The 24,756-nt window shown below is 40.8% G+C and overlaps 1 protein-coding gene across 2 annotated transcripts in view; it reads left to right on the top strand.

Annotated features, from left to right (window-relative positions):
* raly (RALY heterogeneous nuclear ribonucleoprotein) overlaps window positions 1–24,756 on the top strand; it is a 73,523-nt gene that overhangs the window by 10,139 nt on the left and 38,628 nt on the right. Inside the window, exons 2-5 of one of the 2 annotated variants that reach the window (XM_031827269.1) lie at window positions 17,846–17,893; window positions 17,984–18,056; window positions 19,523–19,570; window positions 24,029–24,186. In XM_031827269.1, coding sequence (XP_031683129.1) covers window positions 17,846–17,893; window positions 17,984–18,056; window positions 19,523–19,570; window positions 24,029–24,186 — 327 coding nt within the window. The remainder of the gene's footprint in view (window positions 1–17,845; window positions 17,894–17,983; window positions 18,057–19,522; window positions 19,571–24,028; window positions 24,187–24,756) is intronic. The other variant, XM_031827271.1, reaches the window with a different exon arrangement.

Here is a 24,756-nt window from a genome sequence, read left to right as displayed (position 1 = left end):
CAATACTTGTATTCACCCACCAAATGGCAAGAAGTAAAAAGAGTCGACAAACAAAACTGAAATGGAAAGGGGAGAACAACATTTTCTATGCAACCATATAAAATCAGATCAATTAAAAATAATGTCAAAGTTGTTAGTTCCATCTACTCACTTGACCACATCCTTGCTTAAAAACCTCTATAGGGTAGGTGAGACGATAGCGTCCCACCAGGGCAACATCTGGTGAAAGTGCTAACATTCTAAATACACCATTTGTTATAGTAAACATTATTGTAAATACATGTATCTTACATCATTTAAAAGATGAACATCTTATTAATCCAGCCGCTTTGTGTCAGATTTTATAAAGGCTTTACTGCGAAAGCAAACCATGCAATTTTCTGAGGAAAGCTCCACGCACACACAAGTATTACTAGCATATTCCAACCAAGCATTAGCGTCACGAAAGTCAGAAATAACAATAAAATAAATTGCTTACCTTTGAAGATCTTACTCTGGTGGCAATGCCAAGTGTCCTAACTACACAGTGAATGTTCGTTTTGTTTGATAACATCCATTTTTATAGCCTAACACGAAACATCTGTAAACCGCTTGCGTCGTGATTGTCGTCTCATTCAACTTTGGACGAAGCGATCGTGGTAATTACACACACTAAACAAACGTTTATCCAGTCATGGTTGTTACTAACACAACCATACATGATGGTTCTTTTCTCAGGACGTATTGACCGAAACAAACCCATTTGAAAACACCAATCAATGACCTCATTGCTCACCAATGGTAGGACCCGTCTATCATTGATTGACTGTATTTTGGCCCAATAACCACTGATCATCTTGAAATCTAGCTTGGAAGATAGCCAATGAGCTGAGGTAAACGTCAATATGTAATGGTTATACGTTCGAAGACCAGCCTTTGTCATAAACTCTGGCGTAAAAGAGGTTAATTCGCCATTCCAAATCCTTCTTGACGGAGCCATAAGTGTTACGCATAGCAGTACATAGTCAATAGCATTTCCAGCAAGTTTATATATTTAAATTATGGCGAATAAATCAGGAAAAGCTAAAACAAAGTCTAGGTATACAGATTTAACCCAAATTATAGAGGAAATTGATAGAGAAAGCGAGACCGAATAAATAGTTACCCTTGTTATTTTTTATCTATATTTTTTTTGGTGTGTGTTAGAATAGCATTTATGTATTTTGTATATAGTTATTTCCTTCAAAATGTATCACTGTACCAATTCTGCCACTTGGGTACATTTGGTTACATTTGTGTGGGACACCTGGGTGACTTCATGCTCAATGTCATGTAACTCACTCATTTTTTTAAGTTATCTGTCTAAAACTTTGCTCAGCTATTGGTGCCATCTTTTGTTCTTCATTAAAATCATCCACAGCATCCTATTTGTATGTTTGGCTGTTCTTGGTCATTTGAAAGATGATGCAGCAACAATAAAAAAACAGAAAACCCATGTTTATTTCCTTGTTTTTTCTTCTAGAAGAAAAATAAACGCACACCTATTTAGACGAGGTGCTGGCTAGCGGAGTAAAAAACTTGAAAATAAGAGAGCCGCACACTCTAGGAGCTCAGATGCAAAAATGTAATTACCAACGTTTCGACAGCCAAGCTGTCTTCATCAGGGTATAATCGCCCTCGGGATGCGTTGTTGAAGACAGCTTGGCTGTCGAAACGTTGGTAATTAAATCTTTGCATCTGAGCTCCTAGAGTGTGCGGCTCTCTTTTATTTTATTGTATTTTCTTCTACTAGATCTATGGTGTTATAATCTCCCACATTCAATTCACATTTCCACAAAATGCAGAGTGTTTCCTTTCAAATGATACCAAGAATATGCATATCCTTGCTTCTGGGCCTGAGCTACAGGCAATTAGATTAGTGTATGTCTTTAGGCGGAAATTGAGAAGAAGGGGAAGTACCCCAAAGAAGCTTTAGTTTTGACCAGGCAAGTTGAATATAGTCACTGAGTAGCCAACCGGCTAAACCTCCAGTGACAAAAATAACATTGTAGCTATACAGTCTGAAATTCACAAATAGCCGAATTGTCATTTCACAGTGTCTTTGTGATAGTGTGTAACACAGATACCGGCCAAAATAGCTATGCGATTCATGCCCTTATTTCTGGGCCTCTGAGTTTTTCTTGTTTTTCTTGAGGAATTCCATCGCCTTGCGATAGTCATCGAAGCTGTCTTTCCCCCTTCCATGAAAAGGGTAGCACAGCTGGGTAGGCGAGTGTGAGTCTATATCCAACTCATGCAGCCTTTCCTTGTTGCGGTAAAAAGTATAATTTTATCTGCTAGCTCCTTGGTCATATCAGGAAAGAATGATAGCTGGTAGCTCTTCCAGGTCACCTCTCTCTCCTCCCGATACATGCCCTTCGCAGTGGCCAGTACTCTCTCTCTCCAGATCCCTGAGAAAGAGGATGATGACCGGTCTAGGCAGCTGATTCTCGCGTGGTAATAATGCTAGGGAATGGTGGACTTGTTGAAGCTCAGATTCGTCCAGGTCCACCCACACAGCCTCCGAGATAATTTGTCTCACGCATTCCCGCGGCTTGCCATCCTCTAGACCCTCCTAGACCCCTTAAAGTCTTAAATTGAGGCGCCTGTCTCGGTTAGATGTGACTTGCACGCTTCTGTGGAGATCCTCATATGGTTTGGCATTCTTCTCTGCGTTCTTAATCAGTCGATCGTTGTCGTCCTCAAGCATTGACATCCGACCCTCTGCCTCGTCTAGCCTCTGTAATATGACCGATACATCTTCTTGCATATCCATGTGAGATTGTTTGACCTGAGAAAAATCAGATTCAAGAGATTCAAGAATGATGCTGACTCTACCCATTTCTTCCATGGCCTTCTGTAGGGATGATTTCAAGGCCGACAACAAGCTGGGTTCTATGTTCTGCCCTTTCAAATTCATGCTTGCTGAAGTGCTAGCAACAGAGCTAACGTTGGCCTTGTCAACCACTGGACTAAATGTACTATTCTATTCTAGGCTCCGTTCAGACAACCACCTTCCTTCGCAGCATCACATGGCTCCCCCCACCCCAACCTTGCAAGCAATGAGCATCCCTCACTTTCCCAAGATGCTTGTGCTGATGTCAATTTTGTAGGCTGTGCAGTAGAAAATATTGAAATTGAGGAGGATGGCTGGAGATCCTGCCATTTCACACCATTAGAGATAAACTTCAATGATACCCTTTCTGGTGTACAAAGGACCCTGCCTACCCCCTCAGAGGCAGAGTGTTTTAAACTGTTCCTTGATGAGGAATTGGTGGAGAGTGTGGTGCAGGAAACCAATAGGTATGTCCAATATTATATTAGAGACCCAAGGCACTCTTCAAATATTTTAAAATTCAGAATAACTTTAGCCTACTAAATATGCATATTTTTTTGCAGGTATGCTCATGAACTGAAAACGATGACTTGCACCTGGCATAAAAGGGAAGCTCTCAAAATGTGTGAACACTACGAGCAAAATTAGGAATGTCCTTGGCAGCTTGGCCAGGGCATTTGGAAGAGAGTTTATGCATCACAAACATGCATGAATGAGTCTCTCATGGCTTGGAAAGGGAGGCTTGCATTCTGCCAATACATCCCATCAAAGCACCACATATTTGAAGTTGTTCTTTGTTTATGTCACTCTCTGACAGGATATGTACAGGACCTGATCATCTACACCAGCACCACCACAGATATAAGGCATGTTGAGGGTCTTGGCATATCTGGATCAGTGGTGATCACCATGCTGCAGCCTTACCTCGGAAAGGGGCACACTGTATTTGTGGATAGCTGGTACAGTACGCCTAGCCCTTTTCCAGTAACTTTTTTTAGGGAGAACACAGGGGCCTGTGGCACAATAAAATCCAACAGGAAGGGGATGCCAATATTAAAAAATAAAAATTAGCAATGGGGAGGTGGAGTTCCAAACCAACGGGGAGATAATGGCAGTGAAATGGCATGACAAACCTTACGTCCATGTTCTGTTCACACTTCCAAAATGTCGGATACAGAAAAAGTGGACTGTCACCAGAGAGAGGAACATGAATTCAGACTGTGTCTTGGAGTACAATAAGAAGATGGGAGCAGTTGACAAGTGGAGTGTGTTGAGTGTGCCAGAAAGTCCCTCAAATGGTTCAAGAAGCAATTTTCCCACCTAATAGACACAGCTCTCCTCAACGGCCGTATTGTCCACCGGCAGATCACAGGACAGGTGATATCATACCAGTAGTACAGGATAAACCTGATTCGGCAGCTCCTGGAGGACCACCACACTCATCGTCGTCCATCCACTGGGGGCCGGCCTGCCACTGACAATACTCTCCTCCTAACTGAACACCACTTCCCAAGTGAATTCACTCAGACCACCCTGCAAGGGAAAGGCACAAGGACACATTGCAAAGTCTGTCTATCATCTACCCGGCAACCAAAACAAAGGATGATGACCAAGTACGTGTGTGCCTTGTAACACAATCTTGTGTGCAGTCCCTTGCTTTGGCGAGTACAACACCCTCAAACAGTTGAAAGTATGCCTATGCGGCTGACAGGAATAGCTGATTGACCTATGAGGTGTATATAATGACTGATAGCAGAAGGAGAAGTAAAATGTGTGTGTGGGGGGGATATCAAATACATTAATATAAACTCAAAAAAAAAATAAACGCCCTCTCTGCCAACTGCGTTTATTTTCAGCAAACTTAACGTGTAAATATTTGTATGAACATAACAAGATTCAACAACGGAGACATAAACTGAACAAGTTCTACAGACATGTGACTAACAGAAATGGAATACTGTGTCCCTGACCAAAGGGGGGGGGGGTCAAAATCAAAAGTAACAGTCAGTATCTGGTGAAGCCACCAGTTGTATTAAGTACTGCAGTGCATCTCCTCCTCATGGACTGCACCAGATTTGCCAGTTCTTGCTGTGAGATGTTACCCCACTCTTCCACCAAGGCACCTGCAAGTTCCCAGACATTCCTGGGGGGAATGGCCCTCACCCTCCGATCCAACAGGTCCCAGACGTGCTCAATGGGATTGAGATCTGGGCTCTTCGCTGGCCCTGGCAGAACACTGACATTCCTGTCTTGGAGGTAATCATGCACAGAACGAGCAGTATGGCTGGTGGCATTGTCATGCTGGAGGGTCATGTCAGGATGAGCCTGCATGACGGGTACCACATGAGGGAGGAGGATGTCTTCCCTGTGACACACAGTGTTGAGGTTGCATGCAATGACAACAAGCTCAGTCCGATGATGCTGTGACACACCGCCTGTCATGCCCTGACCATAGAGAGCCTTTTTATTCTCTATTTTGGTTAGGTAGCGGTGTGACTAGGGTGGGTGATCTAGTGTGTGTATTTCTATGTTGGCCTGGTATGGTTCCCAATCAGAGGCAGCAGTTTATCGTTGTCTCTGTTTGAGGATCATATTTAGGCAGCCATTTCCCTACTGTGTTTTGTGAGATCTTGTTTTTGTGTTGTTGCCTGTGAGCACTCCAGAACGTCACGTTTTGTTTATTTTTATTGTTTTGTTGTGCGGGTGCACTTATAATAAATATGTCAAACCGATTTCTGTGCTTTGGTCTGAATGTTATTACGACGATCGTGACACCGCCCGAGACCATGACCGACCCTCTACCTCCAAATCAATTCCGCTCCAGAGTACAGGCCTCGTGTAACGCTCATTCCTTCATTGATAAACGCAAATCCGACCATCACCCCTGGTGAGACAAAACCGCGATTCGTCAGTGAAGAGCACTTTCAGTCCTGTCTAGTCCAGCGACGGTGGGTTTGTGCCCATAGGCGACGTTGTTGCCAGTGAGGTCTGGTGAGGACCTGCCTTACAACCATCCTACAAGCCCTCATTCCAGCCTCTCTCAGCCTATTGCACTGATAGAGGAATTGTGCATTCCTGGTGTAACTCGGGCAGTTGTTGTTGCCATCCTGTACCTGTCCCTTCATGAAGTGGTCACCTGGAATACATTTCAATTATCAGGTGTGCCTCCTTCTTAATGTGTTTGAGCCAATCAGCTGTGTTGTGACAAGGTAGGGGTGGTATACAGAAGATAGCCCTATTTGGTAAAAGGCCATGTCCATATTATGGCAAGAACAGCTCAAATAAGCAGAGAGAAACGACCATCCATCATTACTGACATGAAGGTCAGTCAATCCAGAAAAAGTTTTTTCAAGTGCAGTCGCAAAAACCATCAAGCGCTATGATGAAATTGGTTCTCATGAGGATCGTCACAGGAAAGGACAGTTTGGTGAAGAAGGCGTAACAGCTCAAATTTTTAAGTATCACAGCCTGGTACGGAAAATGCACCGCCATCAACCACAAGGCTCTCCAGAGGGTGGTGTGGTCTGCACACCGCATCCCCGAGGGCAAACTACCTGTCCTCCATGACACCTACAACACCCGATGTCACAGGAAGGCCAAAAAGATCATCAAGGAGGTCAACCACCCGATCCACTGCCTGTTCACACCGCTACCATCCAGAAGGCGAGGTCATTACAGGTGCATCAAAGCTGGGACCGAGAGACTGAAAAACATCTATCTCAAGGCCATCAGACTGCTTAACAGCAGTCACTAACTGAGGCTGCTGCCTACATTGAGACTGAATCACTGGCCACTTTAATAAATGGATCAGTATTCACTTTATACAATGCCACTCTAAATAATGCAACTTTAATCATGTTAATATATTTCACATTACTCATATCACATGTATATACTGTATTTTATAGCATCGATTTCACCTTCCCTATGCCGCTCGGCCATCGCTCATCCATATACTTATATATGTACATATTCTCATTCACCCCTTTAGATTTGTGTGTATTAGGTAGTTGATGGGGAATTGTTAGATATTACTGCACTGTCGGAACTAGAAGCACAAGCATTTCGCTACACTCGCATTAACATCTGCTAACCATGTGTATGTGACAAATAACATTTGATTTGATTTGAAAGACCCAGAGTTACCTCTGCTACAGACGATAAGTTCATTAGTGTTACCAGCCTCAGAAATTGCAGCCCAAATAAATGCTTCACAGAGTTCAAGTAACAACATCAACTGTTCAGAGGAGACAGTGTGAATCAGGCCTTCATGGTCGATTTGCTGCAAAGAAACCACTTCTAAAGGACACCAATAAGAAGGAGACTTGTGTAAGAATATTTTGAAGATAAGTACACAACGCAGAGGACGAGAGGTCAAAAGTACTAAAGGTCAATAGAGTACTAACGGTCAATAGGGAATTTATCAATGGGAATAGTTGGTTATCATAACTACGTGTGGCACGTTCTCATTGGTTCAACCTGAAATAGGATACTTGTTATCTGGCCATTGGCACAGTTTTATTGCAAGGAATTCTAATTGGTCAACCACAGGCTATGGCTGGGTTATAAAACAACATCCTATCCTTTGTTCTGTGGAGAGAACCACAGGAGAGAATCACTGAGGACAGGGGAGCATGAACATTACTTCCATGCATGATTTGTTCGCTTTGAATAAACCTATTTCCCCCCCCACCCCTGATTTACTTTGGGGCATGTGTTATTGAAGAGTAACATCAACTGCTAACATTTGGTGCTGTAACCCGGATGACTTGGTCTAAACAACAACAAGAAAAACTCAACTGGGTGTTGTTCCAGAAGAAAGAGAGAAGGCTGAGCACAACCCACTTTGGGGAGTCAACTCTTAATCTCCTGATTGATGGCATAAGTGCTGGGTGAGTCTAGACCAATATAATTTTAAAAGAACCAATCAGGTTAAAATGTGTGCATGCAATGAGTGATACGTATCTGTGATGTATAAGGGTTCAAGTCCTTTGTTCTATTACAGAGTTTAGTCCTTTGTTTGCTCAGTTAGTGGTTTGTGTCCTCTGTAACAGGTTTGTTCTCTATTATAGGGGTTCAAATCCTCTATTAAAAGGTTAGAGTCCTTTCTTTTTGTGAAACCTTGTTGCATAGAAGTGAGTTGCTAGTTGAGTAGCAATTTTTACACGTATGGCTTCAATGAGATTTTTGAGGTGAACATACGTTTTTTATGGGTAGCCAGACCCAACAGAAAAAATATTTGAGTAATCAAAAGGGGATATATTTTGGGGTAAAATAAATGTATAAACATTGTGTATATCTCTGAGTTCCTCTGTCCAGTGTCTGTGTTCTTTTGCCCATCTTAATCTTTTATTTTTATTGGCCAGTCTGAGGTATAGCTTTTTCTTTGCAACTCTGCCTAGAAGGCCTACATCCAGGAGTCACCTCTTCACTGTTGACGTTGAGACTTTTGTTTTGAGGGTACTATTTAATGAGCTGCCAGTTGAGAACTTGTGAGGCATCTGTTTCTCAAACTAGACATTTGAATGTCCTCTTGTGCACCGGTGCCTCCCACTCCTCTTTCTATTCTGGTTAAAGCCAGTTTGTGCTATTCTGTGAAGGGAGTAGTACACAGCGTTGTAAGAGAGCTTCAGTTTCATGGCAATTTCTCTTATGAAATAGCCTTCATTTCTCAGAATAAGAATAGACTGACGAGTTTCAGAAGAAAGTCCTTTGTTTCTGGCCATTTTGAGCATGTAATTGAACCCACAAATGCTGATGCTCCAGATACTCAACTAGTCTAAACAAGGACAATTTTATTGCTTCTTTAATCAGAACAGCAGTTTTCAGCTGTGCTAACATAATTGCAAAAGGGTTTTCTAATGATCAATTAGCCTTTTAAAATGAGAAACTTGGATTAGCTAACACAACGTGTCATTGGAACACAGGAGTGATGGTTGCTGATAATGGGCCTCTGTATGCTTATGTAGATATTACATAAAAAATCTGCCGTTTCCAGCTCCAATAGTCATTTCCAACATTAACAATGTCTAGACTGTATTTCTGATTAATTTGATGTTATTTTAATGGACAAAAAAATGTGATTTTCTTTGAAAACAAGTACAATTTTAAGTGGCCCCAAACTTTTGGACTGTAGTGTATATTATAATGCCATTGTTACGTTAGAAGGCCACTCTGGAAAAGGGCGGAACAGCTCCTCCGGATGTGAGCATGAAAGATATTTTAAATTCACTATCTAGTGATATGAAGAACCATTTCAAAGTAAAGAAGTGTAGGCAAGAGATAATAAAGAAATATTCTGTCATTGTTGACAAAGATGGAATATGGAATCTGTCTGATATACAAAAAGCTGGGGGGGGAAATACAGAGAATGTCTAATTCCTTGACAAAGACACAATGGTAAGAAAACGGGATGAGAAATCATTTCTGGAGAATCGTAACAGGACATTGAAGAGAGAAGGATCATTTAAAAGCTCTCGGTGAACAAATCAAAACCTTGAAAGTAGAAATTCAACAATTACAGGCAAGGGTAGTTAAAACAGACTTGACACCCACCTGCGGACCATTTGTTCCCTCAATCTACCCTCAGGCTGAGTTGCGCAAGGATGATCGGGTTTCAAGCATCTGGTCAGTACTGCCTGGCTTTGAGTCAACAGATACTGACAGCGGTGACGAACAATGTCTTAGGCCAACCAGAACACAGGCTGTAAAAGGTAGTAAAGACAAACCTCTTCTGACAGTTATCACGCACAAATCAGCATCTCCAAAACAGTTGGATGAATAGTCAAAAACGTTGAAACATCCACAAGAAGTGGGTATGAAAACATGGGACCATTTGAAGCGCTATAAGAAACTCTACAATCTACATCCTTATGATGGGTTACAGTTATTAGCCTTTGTTTTGAACAACCGTGAACATGGTGTACTTGAAGAAAATAGTTTAGAGCTGTGGATGGTGAAGAGCAAGATGTGGCGGATGGATGGAGAACCATACATGTTTTCCTTAAGGGTCTGACCAATGCAAGCACTAATTGGGGAGAGAGAAACCAAATGTGTTCAAAAACCGAAATAAACATTTGTTGAATTTGAAGAAAGGTTTAGAGCGACGGTGGTTATACACAGTGGGTTACCTGACATGGAAGATGAAGATACACACAATTCCTCCAAAAATGGGGCAATCACTCATCAGCTGATGCAATCCATACATGATGATTTGCGAAAAACGTTTGTTTCCACAACTAATGACTGGGAGAGACAAAACTACGGCAACATCATCGACAGGTTGTCCCAACTGGACAGAGACATCAATCAACATAATAAACCGGCTGTTATCAGAGTTCTGCGGGTTACGAGTGAAACCTATAACATTATTCGTTCAGCAGAAGAGAAACCTGGTGTATGTCATTATTGCTGCATTTCTGTTCACAACGAGAATGTCGGAAAAGAAAACTAAATCTTATGATGAATTGCCAGAAGAAATAGGGTCCGTCTAAGGGAAAATGGAAACAGGACAACTGCCTTAATGATACAATGCTGATGCAGAAATTTAAGAAACTCTCTACGGCTCAGCTGGATGCTGTGGAAGTAAACTAACAAGGCCCCCTCTTACGTCCCATCTCAGCTGGTGTACATATGAATTCAGCTGGAATATATGTGAACATGATTAACAACTTTGCAGTAGATACAGGTGCTGAAGTCACTGTATTGCCCATATCTTATGCAAAACATATATGTCTTCAGTACAGTACACGGGCAAGAAGAGCAACAGGAGTTGGGGGGGGGGGGGAGACAGATATGAAACAGACTAAATCATTATCAATTTCTATTGGTCCAATGAAGATTGATGCAGGGGTGTGGATAGGCTCATTTGAACAACCTATTTTAGGTCTTGATGTTATTATTGACTCGACTTGAACATTTCTGAAGGGAAGGTGAAGTAGAAAATTAGACAACTGCAGGGATCTACAGTTCAGAACCATCCTTATTTGGACTACGAAGAAAAACGAGCGTGGAACTTTGGATATGGAACCAGTGTGCTAGCAAAGAAGCTATGGCCGCTACTAAAGTAGTGGAGGCTCCTAACATCATCATACAACGTGGCACCACATGTAATCCAGCCACTCTGATGTATCTTACAGATACCACATTATTTGAACACGACTGTTGTGAGTTGGTTTTGGATCAGCTCTCTGATAGGGTTAATAAGAGTCATCTGTTGGAAAACCCTGAGTTTATCTTATACATAGGCGGTTTAAGCATTGTGGAGGGGGGTGTGAGGAAGGCAGGCTGGGCAGTTACTACAATGGACAATGTGATAGTGGCAGGCACGTTAGATTTGAGGAAAGCAGTTGTTCACCTTATGAGTGACACAATGCTTAACTATTGCATACAACTCTTTAATGCAGTATGGGAAGCAGACAGACAAGAGGAGTGGGGAATAAGCCCCGAGGGGGTACATGACGTAGTACCAGGACAGTGGGTGATGGTAAAAGAAATAGGGCCAAAATGGGAAGGTCCTTATCAAGTTTTGCTCATAATGAGGTCAGCAGTAAAAGTCCAGGGAAAATCACGACGGATACATGTCACTCATTGCAAGGTTGTCCATTTTGATGACAAAGCGGAGCCTGGAGAATTTAGAAATGATTGATTAGCAATCGGGGGCCAATCTTGGGTGAAGAAGCATAGTAAGATCATCAGAACCTGATAAGCTTCTATGTTGTACACAGGAGTCATCATATTAGGGATATCTAGCCAACATTTTCCTGAAAATCGGGGCATGCTTACTTAGGGAAATCTATTTTTCTTGAAACCAGGACATGTTACTTTCACTTTTTTGTTTCCTTCGTTACAGGTTATGTGAATTTACAGTCTGAAGCTGAAGCAATATCCCTTGATCCAAGGACTGTACTTGAAATGATAAAAGATCACCGGTGAAGTGTTCATTAGGGAGTCCTTATCAACCAGTGGAACGGAAGAAGAATTCGAATGGAAGAAGAATTCCTTACTACCGGCAGACTGTCAGAACATAATTTCTAATAGCTATCTATGTGAGACTGATACCAGTGTGGAAGAGCTGGTCACTTTTTAAAGGACCTGGTGAATGATTACCTTGCCAATAGGACGATAGAATATTGTCTTGTAGATTTATTTTTTTTTTGTTTCCTCCTAATACAGGATGTTGTAGGGACATTATCATTACACCTGTTAATACTTGTTTTCTATAACTGTTTGAAATCTATTTCTTATTGTAACAGCAAGTACAATATGCCCTTTGTGTTTTATAGAAATGCAAGGAGTTGAATGTGAATGATTTATGCTTACTACTGTTTTTATACTGTCTATTTTTTCATGATTTTTGTTTTCTTAAAATACATTTTAAGTATTTATTTTTTAAATGGCGAGAGTAAGGGGGAGAGTAAGAATATTTCGAAGATAAATACACAACGCAGAAGAAGATAGGTCAAAAGTACTAAATGTCAATAGGGAATTGTGAATTATCAACATCTGTTAGGAATGTCAGTCCTGAACTCATAGCTACATGGGGCACGTTCTCATTGGTCAAACCTGAAATAGGATACTGGTTATTTGGCCATTGGCACAGTTTTATTGCAAGAAATTCTAATTGGTCAACCACAGGCTAGGGCTGGGTTATAAAACTACATCCTGTCCTTTTGTTGTGTGGATAGAACTACAGGAGAGAATCACTGAGGACAGGGGAGCATGAACATTTACTTCCAAGCATGATTTGCCCGCTTTGAATAAACCTATTTTAATCTCACTTATTTGCTTTGGGGTCTGTGTTATTGAAGAGTAACATCAACTGCTAACACTTGCTTGGGCCAAGAAATATGAGCAATGGACATAAGACCAGTGGGAATCTATCCTTTGGTCTGATGAGTCCAAATTTGAGATTGTTGGTCAAAACCGGCGTGTCTTTTTTGGACGCAGAGTAGGTTAACGGATGATCTCCGCATGTGTGGTTCCCACCGTGAAGCATGGAGGAGGAGGTGTGATGGTGTGGGCGTGCTTTGCTGGTGACACTGTCAGTGATTTACTTAGAATTCAAGGCACACTTAACCAGCATGGCTACCACAGCATTCTGCAGCGATACGCCATCCCATCTGGTTTGCACTCAGTGGGACTATCCAACCCTGATCCAACACACCTTCAGGCTGTGTAAGGGCTATTTGACCAAGAAGGAGAGGGATGGAGTGCTGCATCAGACCTGGCCTCCACAATCACCCGACCTCAACCCAATTGAGATGGTTTGGGTTGAACCGCAGAGTGACGGAAAAGGAGTCAACAAGTGCTCAGCATATGTGGGATCTCCTTCAAGACTGTTGGAAAAGCATTCCAGGTGAAGCTGGTTAAGAGAATGCCAAGAGTGTGCAAAGCTATCATCAAGGCAAAGGGTGACTACTTTGAAGAATCTCAAATATAAAATATATTTTGATTTGTTTAACACTTTTTCGGTTACTACATGATTCCATATGTGTTATTTCATAGTTTTGATGTCATCACTATTATTATATCATGTAGAAAATAGTAAAAATAAAGAAAAATCCTATAATGAAAAATCCTATAATGAGTAGTGTCCAAACTTTAGACTGTTACTGTTTTTATAGAAAAATGTAATATATGTTTGTTAACCTGACATTTTTTGACTCCTGGGTTCCATTCCTGAAATAAAACAGAACAAGGAAATAATGTATGACTTTTGTTATTCCTTGAGATGTAATGCTTTATATTTGATCAATTTCAATCAAACTTTTCAAACTTTTTCAAATCATATTTTCCCATCCTTTAGCCAAACTGTTTCATCAGCTGGTTACTACTGTATGTAACGTCTGCTTCCAACTCATTCTCAAACACATAGATCCCCTGAACGCAGCTCACTTTCCAGCCCACCTTCCAGCTCACACTCTCAAACACATAGATCCCCTGAATGCAGCTCACTCTCCAGATCCCAATCCCCTGAATTCTGATCACCTGTTCACACACCTGTATGTCATTTACACTATTTAGTTCAGTTCATTGTACCCCATCATTGTGAGGTATTGTTTGTTTTTGTGCACATTCTATTCGGAGCGCTTATTTTAGTTTATTTTCATATTAGTCCTCCCGTGTATCGTAGTTTTTGGCCATCCTCACTAACAATGTTTTTTGCCTATCAGATTTCCTATCATCAACTTCTTGTCTGATCTCCCAGACTACGTTATTAGCCTTTTTTCCCCACCTGTAATGTTACCTTTTTGGATTCCCTGTGTATGACCTTCTGCCTGTCCCTGGACCCTGCTACCTGCCTCCTCCTGTGGTCCTTTACTAAATAAACACCTGCTGTGCCCTGCGCTTTAAACCAGCACTCTGTCTCCCATCATGCTCATTACACTGTAGACTAAAGAGCACGATTTGAATTGTTACATTACATAGATTTTTCCGAGGAATATATAGTTGGTGTCGTAACGTGACTATCATATTAATGTGATGACTGCAAATAATTACCTACTACGTTTAATTATTACTCAATTAAATTAATCATGGAATAATTAACTCATTGGGAATTTGGGGCACCACGGGAAAAGTCATTTACCGAGTTACTATCTCCCGATAAACTCTCAATATGATCTAAATATCTCTTACATCAATAAGTCAACTATTCATTATTTCCTCATATCAGTCTAATTCGTAAATCTGCACGAACCCTAACCTAAGTGATAAATCAGCGATACACAAATTGGCTTAATTATTTATTTACTAACTAAATAATCACACAGAAATACATAAAACACACACACACGGTATATGTTATTGATTACTAACATAATGCAATGAAAACAGTCCCTAGTGGACTAACAAAAACATGACCTTCTGGTTACACAACGGAAAGGGGAGGGGTATGTATAAGGAGAGAGTCAACTTCTCGTACATACATTTGTAAACTACGCTCACCGTAGTCAGAATATTTAGCACCCTAACAACCGAAATGCAACATATATTTACGCATAGATGTCTTTCTCTGTTGTCTCTCTTTTGAAACCATTCGATCCGTCTATGGCGAGTAGTTCAATGTACGTCTCTGTCCTTTTTAGTTGTATGCTTCTTTGTCTTGGAATGTCCGTTAGAATGGATACATCAGAGGTGCATATGGTGGTGAGAGGGAACTGTTCTTCCCTCTTTGGTCATGTTTCCTAGACTACTTTACAGAGCTTCAGACTGTGAATGTTTGGTCTAGTCTTCACCTTCTTCCCTCATCGAGAGTTTCAGAGGGTCTTAAAATTTCTGGTCTTGTATTTTTAACCATTTCAGCATGTGGACCATGTCCTCATGTTATCTGGTCTGTATTTAAATTCTCAGAGAGTCCTTTTAAGCACTCTGGACTGAAAGGCGGTTCCATCCTGTTGATACAAACTCTGACCTCATTAGGGGCGTGGCTTAGTTTGTGTGCAACAAACATGAAAACCATTATCTCATTAGAAGACTAAAATCACATTTCTATCGTTTCAAAAAAAAATTCATATTTAATCATACGTTTTACAACATTTAGATGTAAATCTGATATATACTGTGTGGAAGCTCTTAGTTACAATGTTTCAGTTATGTCTTTCTGATCATTTTAATAGCATCACAAAATAGACATTAATCTCCCATATTCTGTCATCATTCCCAACATTCTTTATGTTAGAAATATTGTTTCAATGTCCATTGTTTGATGTTAAAGTTTTGGCGGCACAGTCTCTCTGAGTAACAAAGGATTTTCAGCCTTCCATTTCTGCATGTGGGAGAGTTTCTGCAAGGTATTTAAGTCATAAAACAGGCCAAACACCCCCCTCTCCTCTCCTGTGGGAAGAGGGGGGAGTCTGGCTATCCTCAGACATTTGTCTAGCTGATGGGTCCTTTTGATCCTCACCAAAGAGAGAGAGAGTCATGACATTGGTAATACTTGAAGTTTATTCAAATGTAACCAAGGAGATCAATAACGTGTCCACATAACAATCAGCCCGTAGATGTCGCCAAAGCATAAGCCTTGATAATCCTGTCTGGCTTCAGAGTTTACGATAACCCATTATATCTACAACTTCGCCTCACTCATGCCATGGTCTCTGCATACAATATATCTAATTACACACACACACACAATTCAATTGGATGATATCTACAACCTCGCCTCACTCACGCCACATTCTCTGCATACAGTAGATCTGATTAGACGCCCAAACTACCTCACTTTGTTGCTTACTTGACTTAATCCACCCTTGTTCTCACTCCCCTCCGCAAGGTAAATCTTCCCCAAGCTATAATACTCACCGAAATATCTTCCTCGCTTGGTGATGAGGCAGGAATCTCAAGTGGTGATGAAATGTAGCCACCGCTGTAGCCCTCTCTTTCCAGGGGAGAATTTTTTAAAATATATATTTTTTAAATGAACCAAATGTATTTAGATGCCAGCGTTTCCCTTAGCCGTGGTTGACATATGTACGCACGTGTTAAAAGGCTAGGGGCAGATTCACCCTATTTCTGTGGGCTTGCCTTTGTGTTATGGCTAGGTTCCATGCAGAGATCAAAGGGTGGGGTCTAGATATTCTTGTTATTTTGAAAGGGTTTACATTGTGCCATTTATGTTGATTCACCGTTACCTGACTCCCAAATGTCAGACATAATATTGCAGCACTTACACCTTTAGCAGAAAATGTCCTCGTCTAATATTGAGAGATGAAAGGAGTCCTGCTCTTTATTGTATGTCTATGTTTGATGTAATATTAAAGTTCACCCAAATTACAAAATTACATATTGGTTTCCTTATCCTGTAAACAGTCTATGGACAAGGTAAGACAGCAGTCCATGCTTTGGTTTTGTTTATTCGACCACTGTCTCCGAAACCTAATACCAGGGATATTGACTTGTATTGGATTTGTTCCACAAATGCGGAGAGTCGGCAGGTAAACCAAACCAAAGCATTGATTGCTCTCTTACCTTGTCCATAAACTGCTTACAGGGTACAGAAACCAATTTGTAATTTTTTATTTGAGTGCACTGTCCATTTAAACGGGCAATCTGCAGTTCAAACAATAACAAAGTGACACCCCGCCACTGATTTGGTAAATAGCTGAGGGATGGGACTGGACAAAATGTAACCACTCTCAAATTCAGACAGAGATGTGTATGCAAGGACTGACCACCCATGAGATAGAAAATATAGTCTCAACAATTTTTTAAGGCTATAAAGTGCTTGTTCACACTTATTGTGTACAAACAAAATGATAAAACAAGCTTATTTTGGGTTTTGATGGGGTACAACAATTGACCTAAGTTCATAAAGCATTTCTACGTTATATCCTTCAAGATAGCTATACACTAAGTGTACAAAACATTAGGAATGCCTTCTGAATATTGAGTTGTACCCCCTTTTGCCCTCAGAACAGCCTCGAGTTGTCGGGGCATCCGTGTCGAAAGCATTCCACAAGGATGCTGGCCAATGTTGACTCCAATGCTTCCCAAAATTGTGAAACTGTTGAGCATGAACAACCCAGCAGCGTTGCAGTTCTTGACACACTCACACCGGTGTGCCTGGCACCTACTACCATACCCCATTCAAAGTCACTTCAATATTTTGTCTTGCCCATTCACCCTCTGTATGACACACATACACAATCTGTGTCTCAATTGACTCAAGGCTTAAAAATCCTTCTTTAACCTGTCTCCTCTCCTTCATCTACAATGATTGAATCCGATTTAACAGGTGAAATGAATAAGTGATCATAGCTTTTACCTAGATTCAACTGGTCAGACTATGTCATGGAAAGGGCATGTTTAGTACACTCAGTGTACTGTATGAATTTAAAAGTCCCAGAATTGGTGTAACAATCGCAGATTGCCCCTTTAATAACAGATTATAAGGGTGATGTTGATACAATTGATAATTGAGACTCATTTTATCTCGATCCATCTGCTTTTCTCTGTAACACCCCTTTTCTCCACTCCTCTCCTCCTCAGACATCAACATGGCGGGGGAGCCCATGCCCAACAGACCCAGAGGGCAAGGTTGATATTGATGATTGAGAGACTCCTGTGACTTTTTACTACATTTTTCTAAATTTCTCTGTAACATTCTCCCTCTCCGTTTTTCCTCAGACATCAACATGGCGGGGGAACCCAAGCCCAACAGACCCAAAGGGCTGAAGAGGTCTGCCACTGCTCTCTACAGGTACTCCATAGGGAGTAAAGCTTCATGGAAGGGACGGGGCAATAAGTAATAAGGGTTCAATCTCAATTGTCTCAATACAGTAATTGTTGATAATTCCTTTACTCATTTCCTATCCTTCAACATCACTGATCTGATAGAACCGGACAGTGGTTTTTTTGCCATACAGCTCTGATCTGTCTTTTTCTGAGACCGGGGCATACAATGGAGAGGAATTTGAGGAAATTAGGAAACTTTTGATGCTAATTGTCGTTCCAGAATGTTATAATGTTGTTTAATTATATATATACATAAATATACATTACTGTTCAAAAGTTTGGGGTCACTTAGAAATGTCCTTGTTTTTGAAAGAAAAGCACATTTTATGTCCATTAAAATAACATCAAATTTATCAGAAATACAGTGTAGACATTGTTAATGTTGTAAATAACTATTGTAGCTGGAAATGGCAGATTTTTTATGGAATATCTACATAGGTGTACAGAGGCCCATTATCAGCAACCATCAATCCTGTGTTCCAATGGCATGTTGTGTTAGCTAATCCAAGTTTCTCATTTTAAAAGGCTAATTGATCATTAGAAAACCCTTTTGCAATTATGTCAGCACAGCTGAAAACTTTTGTTCTGATTAAGAAGCAATACAACTGGCCTTTCTTACACTAGTTGAGTATCTGGAGCAATGGCATTTGTGGGTACGTTTACAGGATAAAAATGGGCAGAAACGAGCGCTTTCTTCTGAAACTCGTCAATCTATTCTTGTTCTGAGAAATGAAGGCTATTCCATGCAAGAAATTGCCAAGAAACTGAAGATCTCGTACAACATTGTGTACTACTCCCTTCACAAAACAGTGCAAACGGGCTCTAACCAGAATAGAAAGAGGAGTGGGAGGCCCCGGTCCCCAACTGAGCAAGAGGACAAGTACATTAGAGTGTCTAGTTTGAGAAACACATGCCTCACAAGTCCTCAACTGGCAGCTTCATTAAATAGTACCCGCAAAACACCATTCTCAACGTCAACAGTGAAGAGGCGACTCCGGGATGTTGTCCTTCTAAAGCAAGGTTGCGCTGTTTCTAAAGAAGGCCAGTTGTATTGCTTCTTTAATTACCACAGTTTTCAGCTGTGCTAACATAATTGCAAAAGGGTTTTCTAATGATCAATTAGCCTTTTAAAATTATGAACTTGGATTTGCTAACACAACGTGGCTTTGAAAACAGGAGTGATTGTTGCTGATAATGGACCTCTGTACGCCTATGTAGATATTCCATTAAAAGATCTGTCGTTTCCAGCTACAATAGTAATTTACAACATTAACAAAGTCTACACTGTATTTCTGATCAATACAATGTTATTTTAATGTACAATAAATGTGCCTTTTCTTTCAAAAACAAGGACATTTCTAAGTGACCCCAAACTTTTGAACGGCAGTGTATATATATATATATATATATATATTTTTTTTTATCTTTCAGTGGGTACGACTTTGATTATCACTACTACAGAAATGAATTATATGGCAGGTGAGTGGATTACACCAGAGCATTTCCATCTAAAAATACCCATGAGCATCAACATGTGAAGTTCATAGGAGCACATCAAATTTGAAACTAAGAGAAATGAAGGCATACATTTTCCATCCCAAAAAATTGGAATAAGCAAAGGTATAGATTTCTGGTCAAACATATGGAAAAGGGGTCTAAGAAAACATTTAGCAGAAAAGGTCTTAGAAATACATCAAAACACAATGTCGAAGTAAAGAAACCCCTCAACTAATATCAACATTTATATTTAGTTTGCTGAAAAGATTTGCCTTCTGTAAGTTTAAGAAACATTGCCTAGCATCTTGTCATTCTGTTACCAAAACCCCACATACAGTAAATATTCACATCCCTGAGTCAATACTTTGTAGAAGCACCTTTGGCAACAATTACAGCTGTGAGTCTTTCTGGATAAGTTTCCACACTTATTCTTTTCAAAAGTCGTCAAGCTAGATAGATTAGTAGATTTAATTAAAAACTGTAACTCGGCCATCCAGGAACATTCAATGTCTTCTTGGTAAGCAAATACAGTGTAGATTTGGTCTTGTGTTTTAGGTTATTGTCCTGTTGAAAGGTGAATTCATCTCCCAGTGTCTGGTGGAAAACAGACTGAACTAGGTTTCCCTCTCGGATTTAGCCTGTGCTTAGCTCCATTGTTTTGGTTTATTTGCACAGGCTTCCTTCTTTTCACTATGTCAAATAGGATAATATTGTGGAGTAATTACAATGTTGTTGATCTCCGATCAGAGGATGGATCAGTCACTTTTTAGTGAATGGATACATCATCCAAAGTGTAATTAATAACCACCCTGCTCAAAGGCATATTCAATGTATGCTTTTTTAAATTTGACCCATCTACCAATTGGTGCCCTTCTTTACAAGGGCATTGGAAAACCTCCCTGGTCTTTGTAGTGGAATCTTTGGTTGAAATTCACTGCTCGACTGAGGGACCTTACAGATTATTGTATGTGTGGGGTACAGAGATGAGGTAGTCATTCAACAGAGTCCATGCAACTTATTATGTGACTTATTAAGCAACATTTTACTCCTGAACTTTTATTGAACCTTTGTTTAACTAGGCAAGTCAGTTAAGAACAAATTAAGATTTACAATGGCGGCCTACCCCGGCCAAACCCTGACGACGCTGGGCCAATTGTGCGCCGGCCTACGGGACTCCCAATCACGGCCGGATGTGATACAGCCTGGATTCAAATCAGGGACTGTAGTGACGCCTCTTGCACTGAGATGCAGTGCCTTAGACCGCTGCACCACTCGGGAACTTATTTAGGCTTGCCATGACAAAGGGGTTGAATACTTCATTTGTAAAATGTTCGAAAAAAAACATCATTCCACTTTGACAAATGGGGTATTGTGTGTAGGGCTGTGAAAAAAATCTGAATTGAATCCATTTTAAATTCAGGCTGTAACACAACAAAATGTTTAAAAAGTCAAGGGGACTGAATACTTTCTGAAGGCACTGTATTCAAGAGTTTTTGGAAAACGTGGTCATAAAAACTGAGGGAGATTGTTAGTCATTCTGTTACCAAACTTTACAGCTGCACTGTTCTTCGAGTAAATGTGTTTTTGTCAAATGTTCTGTGGAAATTGTTAAAAGTAGTCCTTGTGCATAGATTTGTATGGTTTGTTTAATTTTGCAATCAATGGTTTTTGTTTGGCATACTTTTAAAGTGAAGAATTTGTGTCTCACCATTCTGTTACTGTGGAATTGCCCACCTGTTAATACCCTTTCAGTATAACTCTACTTAGCACAAATGAGGTAGAAAGAATAATTTTGCAATGGCCAACATTCACAGTAAATTAAATAAAGAGATAAATTGTTTTGCAATCTCCCAAAAGCTCAGTCACTGATGCCATTATAAAGCAGTCATACAGAGGGTGCAAACCATTAATGTAATTGATCAAAAGTATAATCTCTATATTTTACTATCCAGAGACTTTTTGTGAGAGATGTTTTTGCCTTTTGTTCTCCACTCATCATCACTGGAAGGTCTTTAAACTCGTTCCCATAAAGAAAGCTCAACCAGCTTTTAAGTCCAGCTTTAGTTTCACAAGACGACCTTTGCCAAGCAAACTTTGGCAGTGTCTTTTCCCCCATCTCTATAGCCCTGTTTCAGTGGCTATAGAAGCCCCGCTGGTGCTCTCCGCTGGATGCCCGTGTTTGCAGACGTAAGAACATAATATCCAGATGAGGAACACATTTCAACCATCCAGGGAAGTTTATTTATACCCTCTCTGTGATGTCCAATTCAGAGTTACGGCTGTCAGAGGCTGCCTTTGACTGGGATCAATATATTACAGAGAGATACACCCAATAATTTCATTGCCCTTCTGCTTTCAAGTGATCTCCAAAACCCCCAGTCTTCGGGGAGCCGCTGACGTAACCGGCGAACCTGTTCTCTGTCTGGACTGCAGATATCGCTTTGAAGCAGAGGCGATAGCCTATTACTTCAATCGCAACACACCAGATAGAAACCTTTTTTCCTCAAAATCCTTGCTTATCTAAATCTTTACAGCGCAGTGGACTCATATACCCTTAAAGGCAATATACAGGTAACTACCAAAATAAAGGAAACACTAACATAACGGGTGTTAATAGGGTGCTGGGGCACCACAAGCTGCCAGGACAGCTTCAATGCACCTTAGCATAGATTCTACAAGTGTCTGGAACTCTATTGGAGGGATGCAATCATACAAGGATGTAGTCATCAAAAAAACGAAATATGAAATTTATTTTGGAAGGTGGTGGAAAAGGCTGTCTCAGGCGCTGCTCCAGAATCTCCCATAAGTGTTCAATTGGGTTGAAGTCTGGTGACTGACACACACACACACACACACACACACACACACACACACACACACACACACACACACACACACACACACACACACACACACACACACACACACAAACACACACCCTTTAAACCCCATTCTTCTCCTTTGAGACGGCTCTTTCAAAGTCACTGAGATCTTTTCTTCTAGCCACGGTAGCCAAAATAACGGGCAACTGGGCATTTTTATACATGATTCTAAACATGATTGGATGCTAATTGCTTAATTAACTCAGGAACCAAATATGTGTGTGGAAGCACCTTCTTTCAATATACACTAAACAAAAATATAAATGAAACATGCAACCATTTTTAAGATTCAAGATACAGTTCGTATAAGGAAATCAGTCAATTAATCTATGGATTTCACATGACTGGGAATACAGATATGCATCTGTAGGTCACAGACACCTTTCAGTATCTGGTGTGACCACCATTTGCCCCATGCACCGCGACACATCTCCTTTGCATCGAGTTGATCAGGCTGTTGATTGTGGCCTGTGGAATGTTGTCCCACTCCTCTTCAATGGCTGTACGAAGTTATTGAATATTTGCGTGAACTGAAACACGCTGTCGTACACGTTGATCCAGAGCATCCCAAAGTTTCCAGGAATTGTGTATAGATCCTTGCGACATGGGGCAGTGCTTTATCATGCTGAAGGGGGAGGGGATAAGGGGATAGTGGCAAATGAACGGCATGATAATGGGCTTCGGGATCTTGTCATGGTATCGCTGTGCATTCAAATTGGCATCGATAAAATGCAATTGTGTTTGCTGTCCATAGCATATGCCGCTCATACCATAACCCCACCGCCACCATGGGGCACTCGGTTCACAACGTTGACATCAGCAAACCGCTTGCCCACATGACACCATACACGTGGTCTGCGGTTGTAAGGCCGGTTGGATGTACTGCCAAATTCTATAAAACACATTGGAGGAGGCTTATGGTAGAGATATTAACATTACATTCTCTGGTAACAGCTCTGGTGGACATTCATGCAGTCAGCATGCCAATTGCATGCTCCCTCAACATTTCAGACAGCTGAGGCAGAGTGGCCTTTTATTGTCCCCCAGCACAAGGTGCGCCTGTGTAATGATCATGCTGTTTAATGTGCTTCTTGACATGTCACACCTGTCAGATGGCTGAATTATCTTTGCAAAGGAGAAATGCTCACTAACAGGGATGTTAATAAATGTGTGCTGAAAATTAGAGAAGTAAGCTTATTGTGCATATGGAACATTTCTGGGATCTTTCATTTCAGCTCATTGGACCAACACTTTACATGTTGCGTTTCATATTTTTGTTCAGTGTATTTTGTATCCCTCATTTACTCAAGTGTTTCCTTAATTTTGGCAGTTACCTATAGTTCTCTCAAACTCCATAAAATGTATCCATGGTACTGTACTGTAGTAATAGCTACAGTTGACCCTTTCAATGTTTCAGGCATGTCAAGATCTTTTTAAGACCTTTTACCTCTGAACTGTCATAACTCAATACGGAAATGTACATTATGAATGTATCAATATCCTTCCACCAAATGCTTTGTTAATGATTAGTGTCCCCCATCTCGCTTTCCCTCTGTAGGCTGTTTGAGTACCGGGGCAGAGTGTCGCCAGTGCCTCGAGTGGTGCCAGTTAAGCGGCCTCGCATGGCCATGCCCCTGGTGCGCCGGGTCAAGTCTTTGCCCGTCAAGCTGTTGGCACGTGCTTCAGTCCTCCCCGGCAGCACCATCAAGCAGAAGGGTGAGTTTCCGCAGGCGCTCTATACAATTTATCCAATAAAGTTTGAGACGTCTTCGAGACAAAGCTTTGACCTGAATTGGCTGGGTTGAACATGAACAACTCTAAAGCCAGCTCTTTTCATCTAGAATAATGTTATATCTGCTTTAAAACAGTCAATTCTAAGGTTAAATAATGGATTTAATTTTGTCGGGACAAATAATTGTTATTGTCTTGAGTAATAACCTTTTGCAGTGTTGTTACCATATATACAGCAATCTTCTCTTGATTCACATGCTATTACATTGCAATGAATGTCAGAGTGAATGTCTTTTAAAGGCCCAGTGCCATCAAAAACATTTTTTTTTTTTGAGGTTGGAATAACACTATGAAATTGTGATAATGATGGTAATGCCCTTTTAGTAAAAGAGCTGTTTGAAAAGGCCGCCTGAAATTTCAGCCTGTTTTGGTGGGATGGAGTTTTGGCCTGCCTGGTGACATCCCCATTTGGTAAATTAGTGAATAGATTAATAAGAAAGAGTTCCAAACCTCTCTGCCAATAACAGCTTGTTTTCAGTTTTCCCCTCCTCACTC

Source organism: Oncorhynchus kisutch, linkage group LG1 (assembly GCF_002021735.2).
Source record: "Oncorhynchus kisutch isolate 150728-3 linkage group LG1, Okis_V2, whole genome shotgun sequence".
Lineage (NCBI taxonomy): Eukaryota > Metazoa > Chordata > Actinopteri > Salmoniformes > Salmonidae > Oncorhynchus > Oncorhynchus kisutch.
The sequence above is the reverse complement of the archived record's forward strand: the minus strand, read 5'-3'. Positions and strand labels throughout refer to the sequence as shown.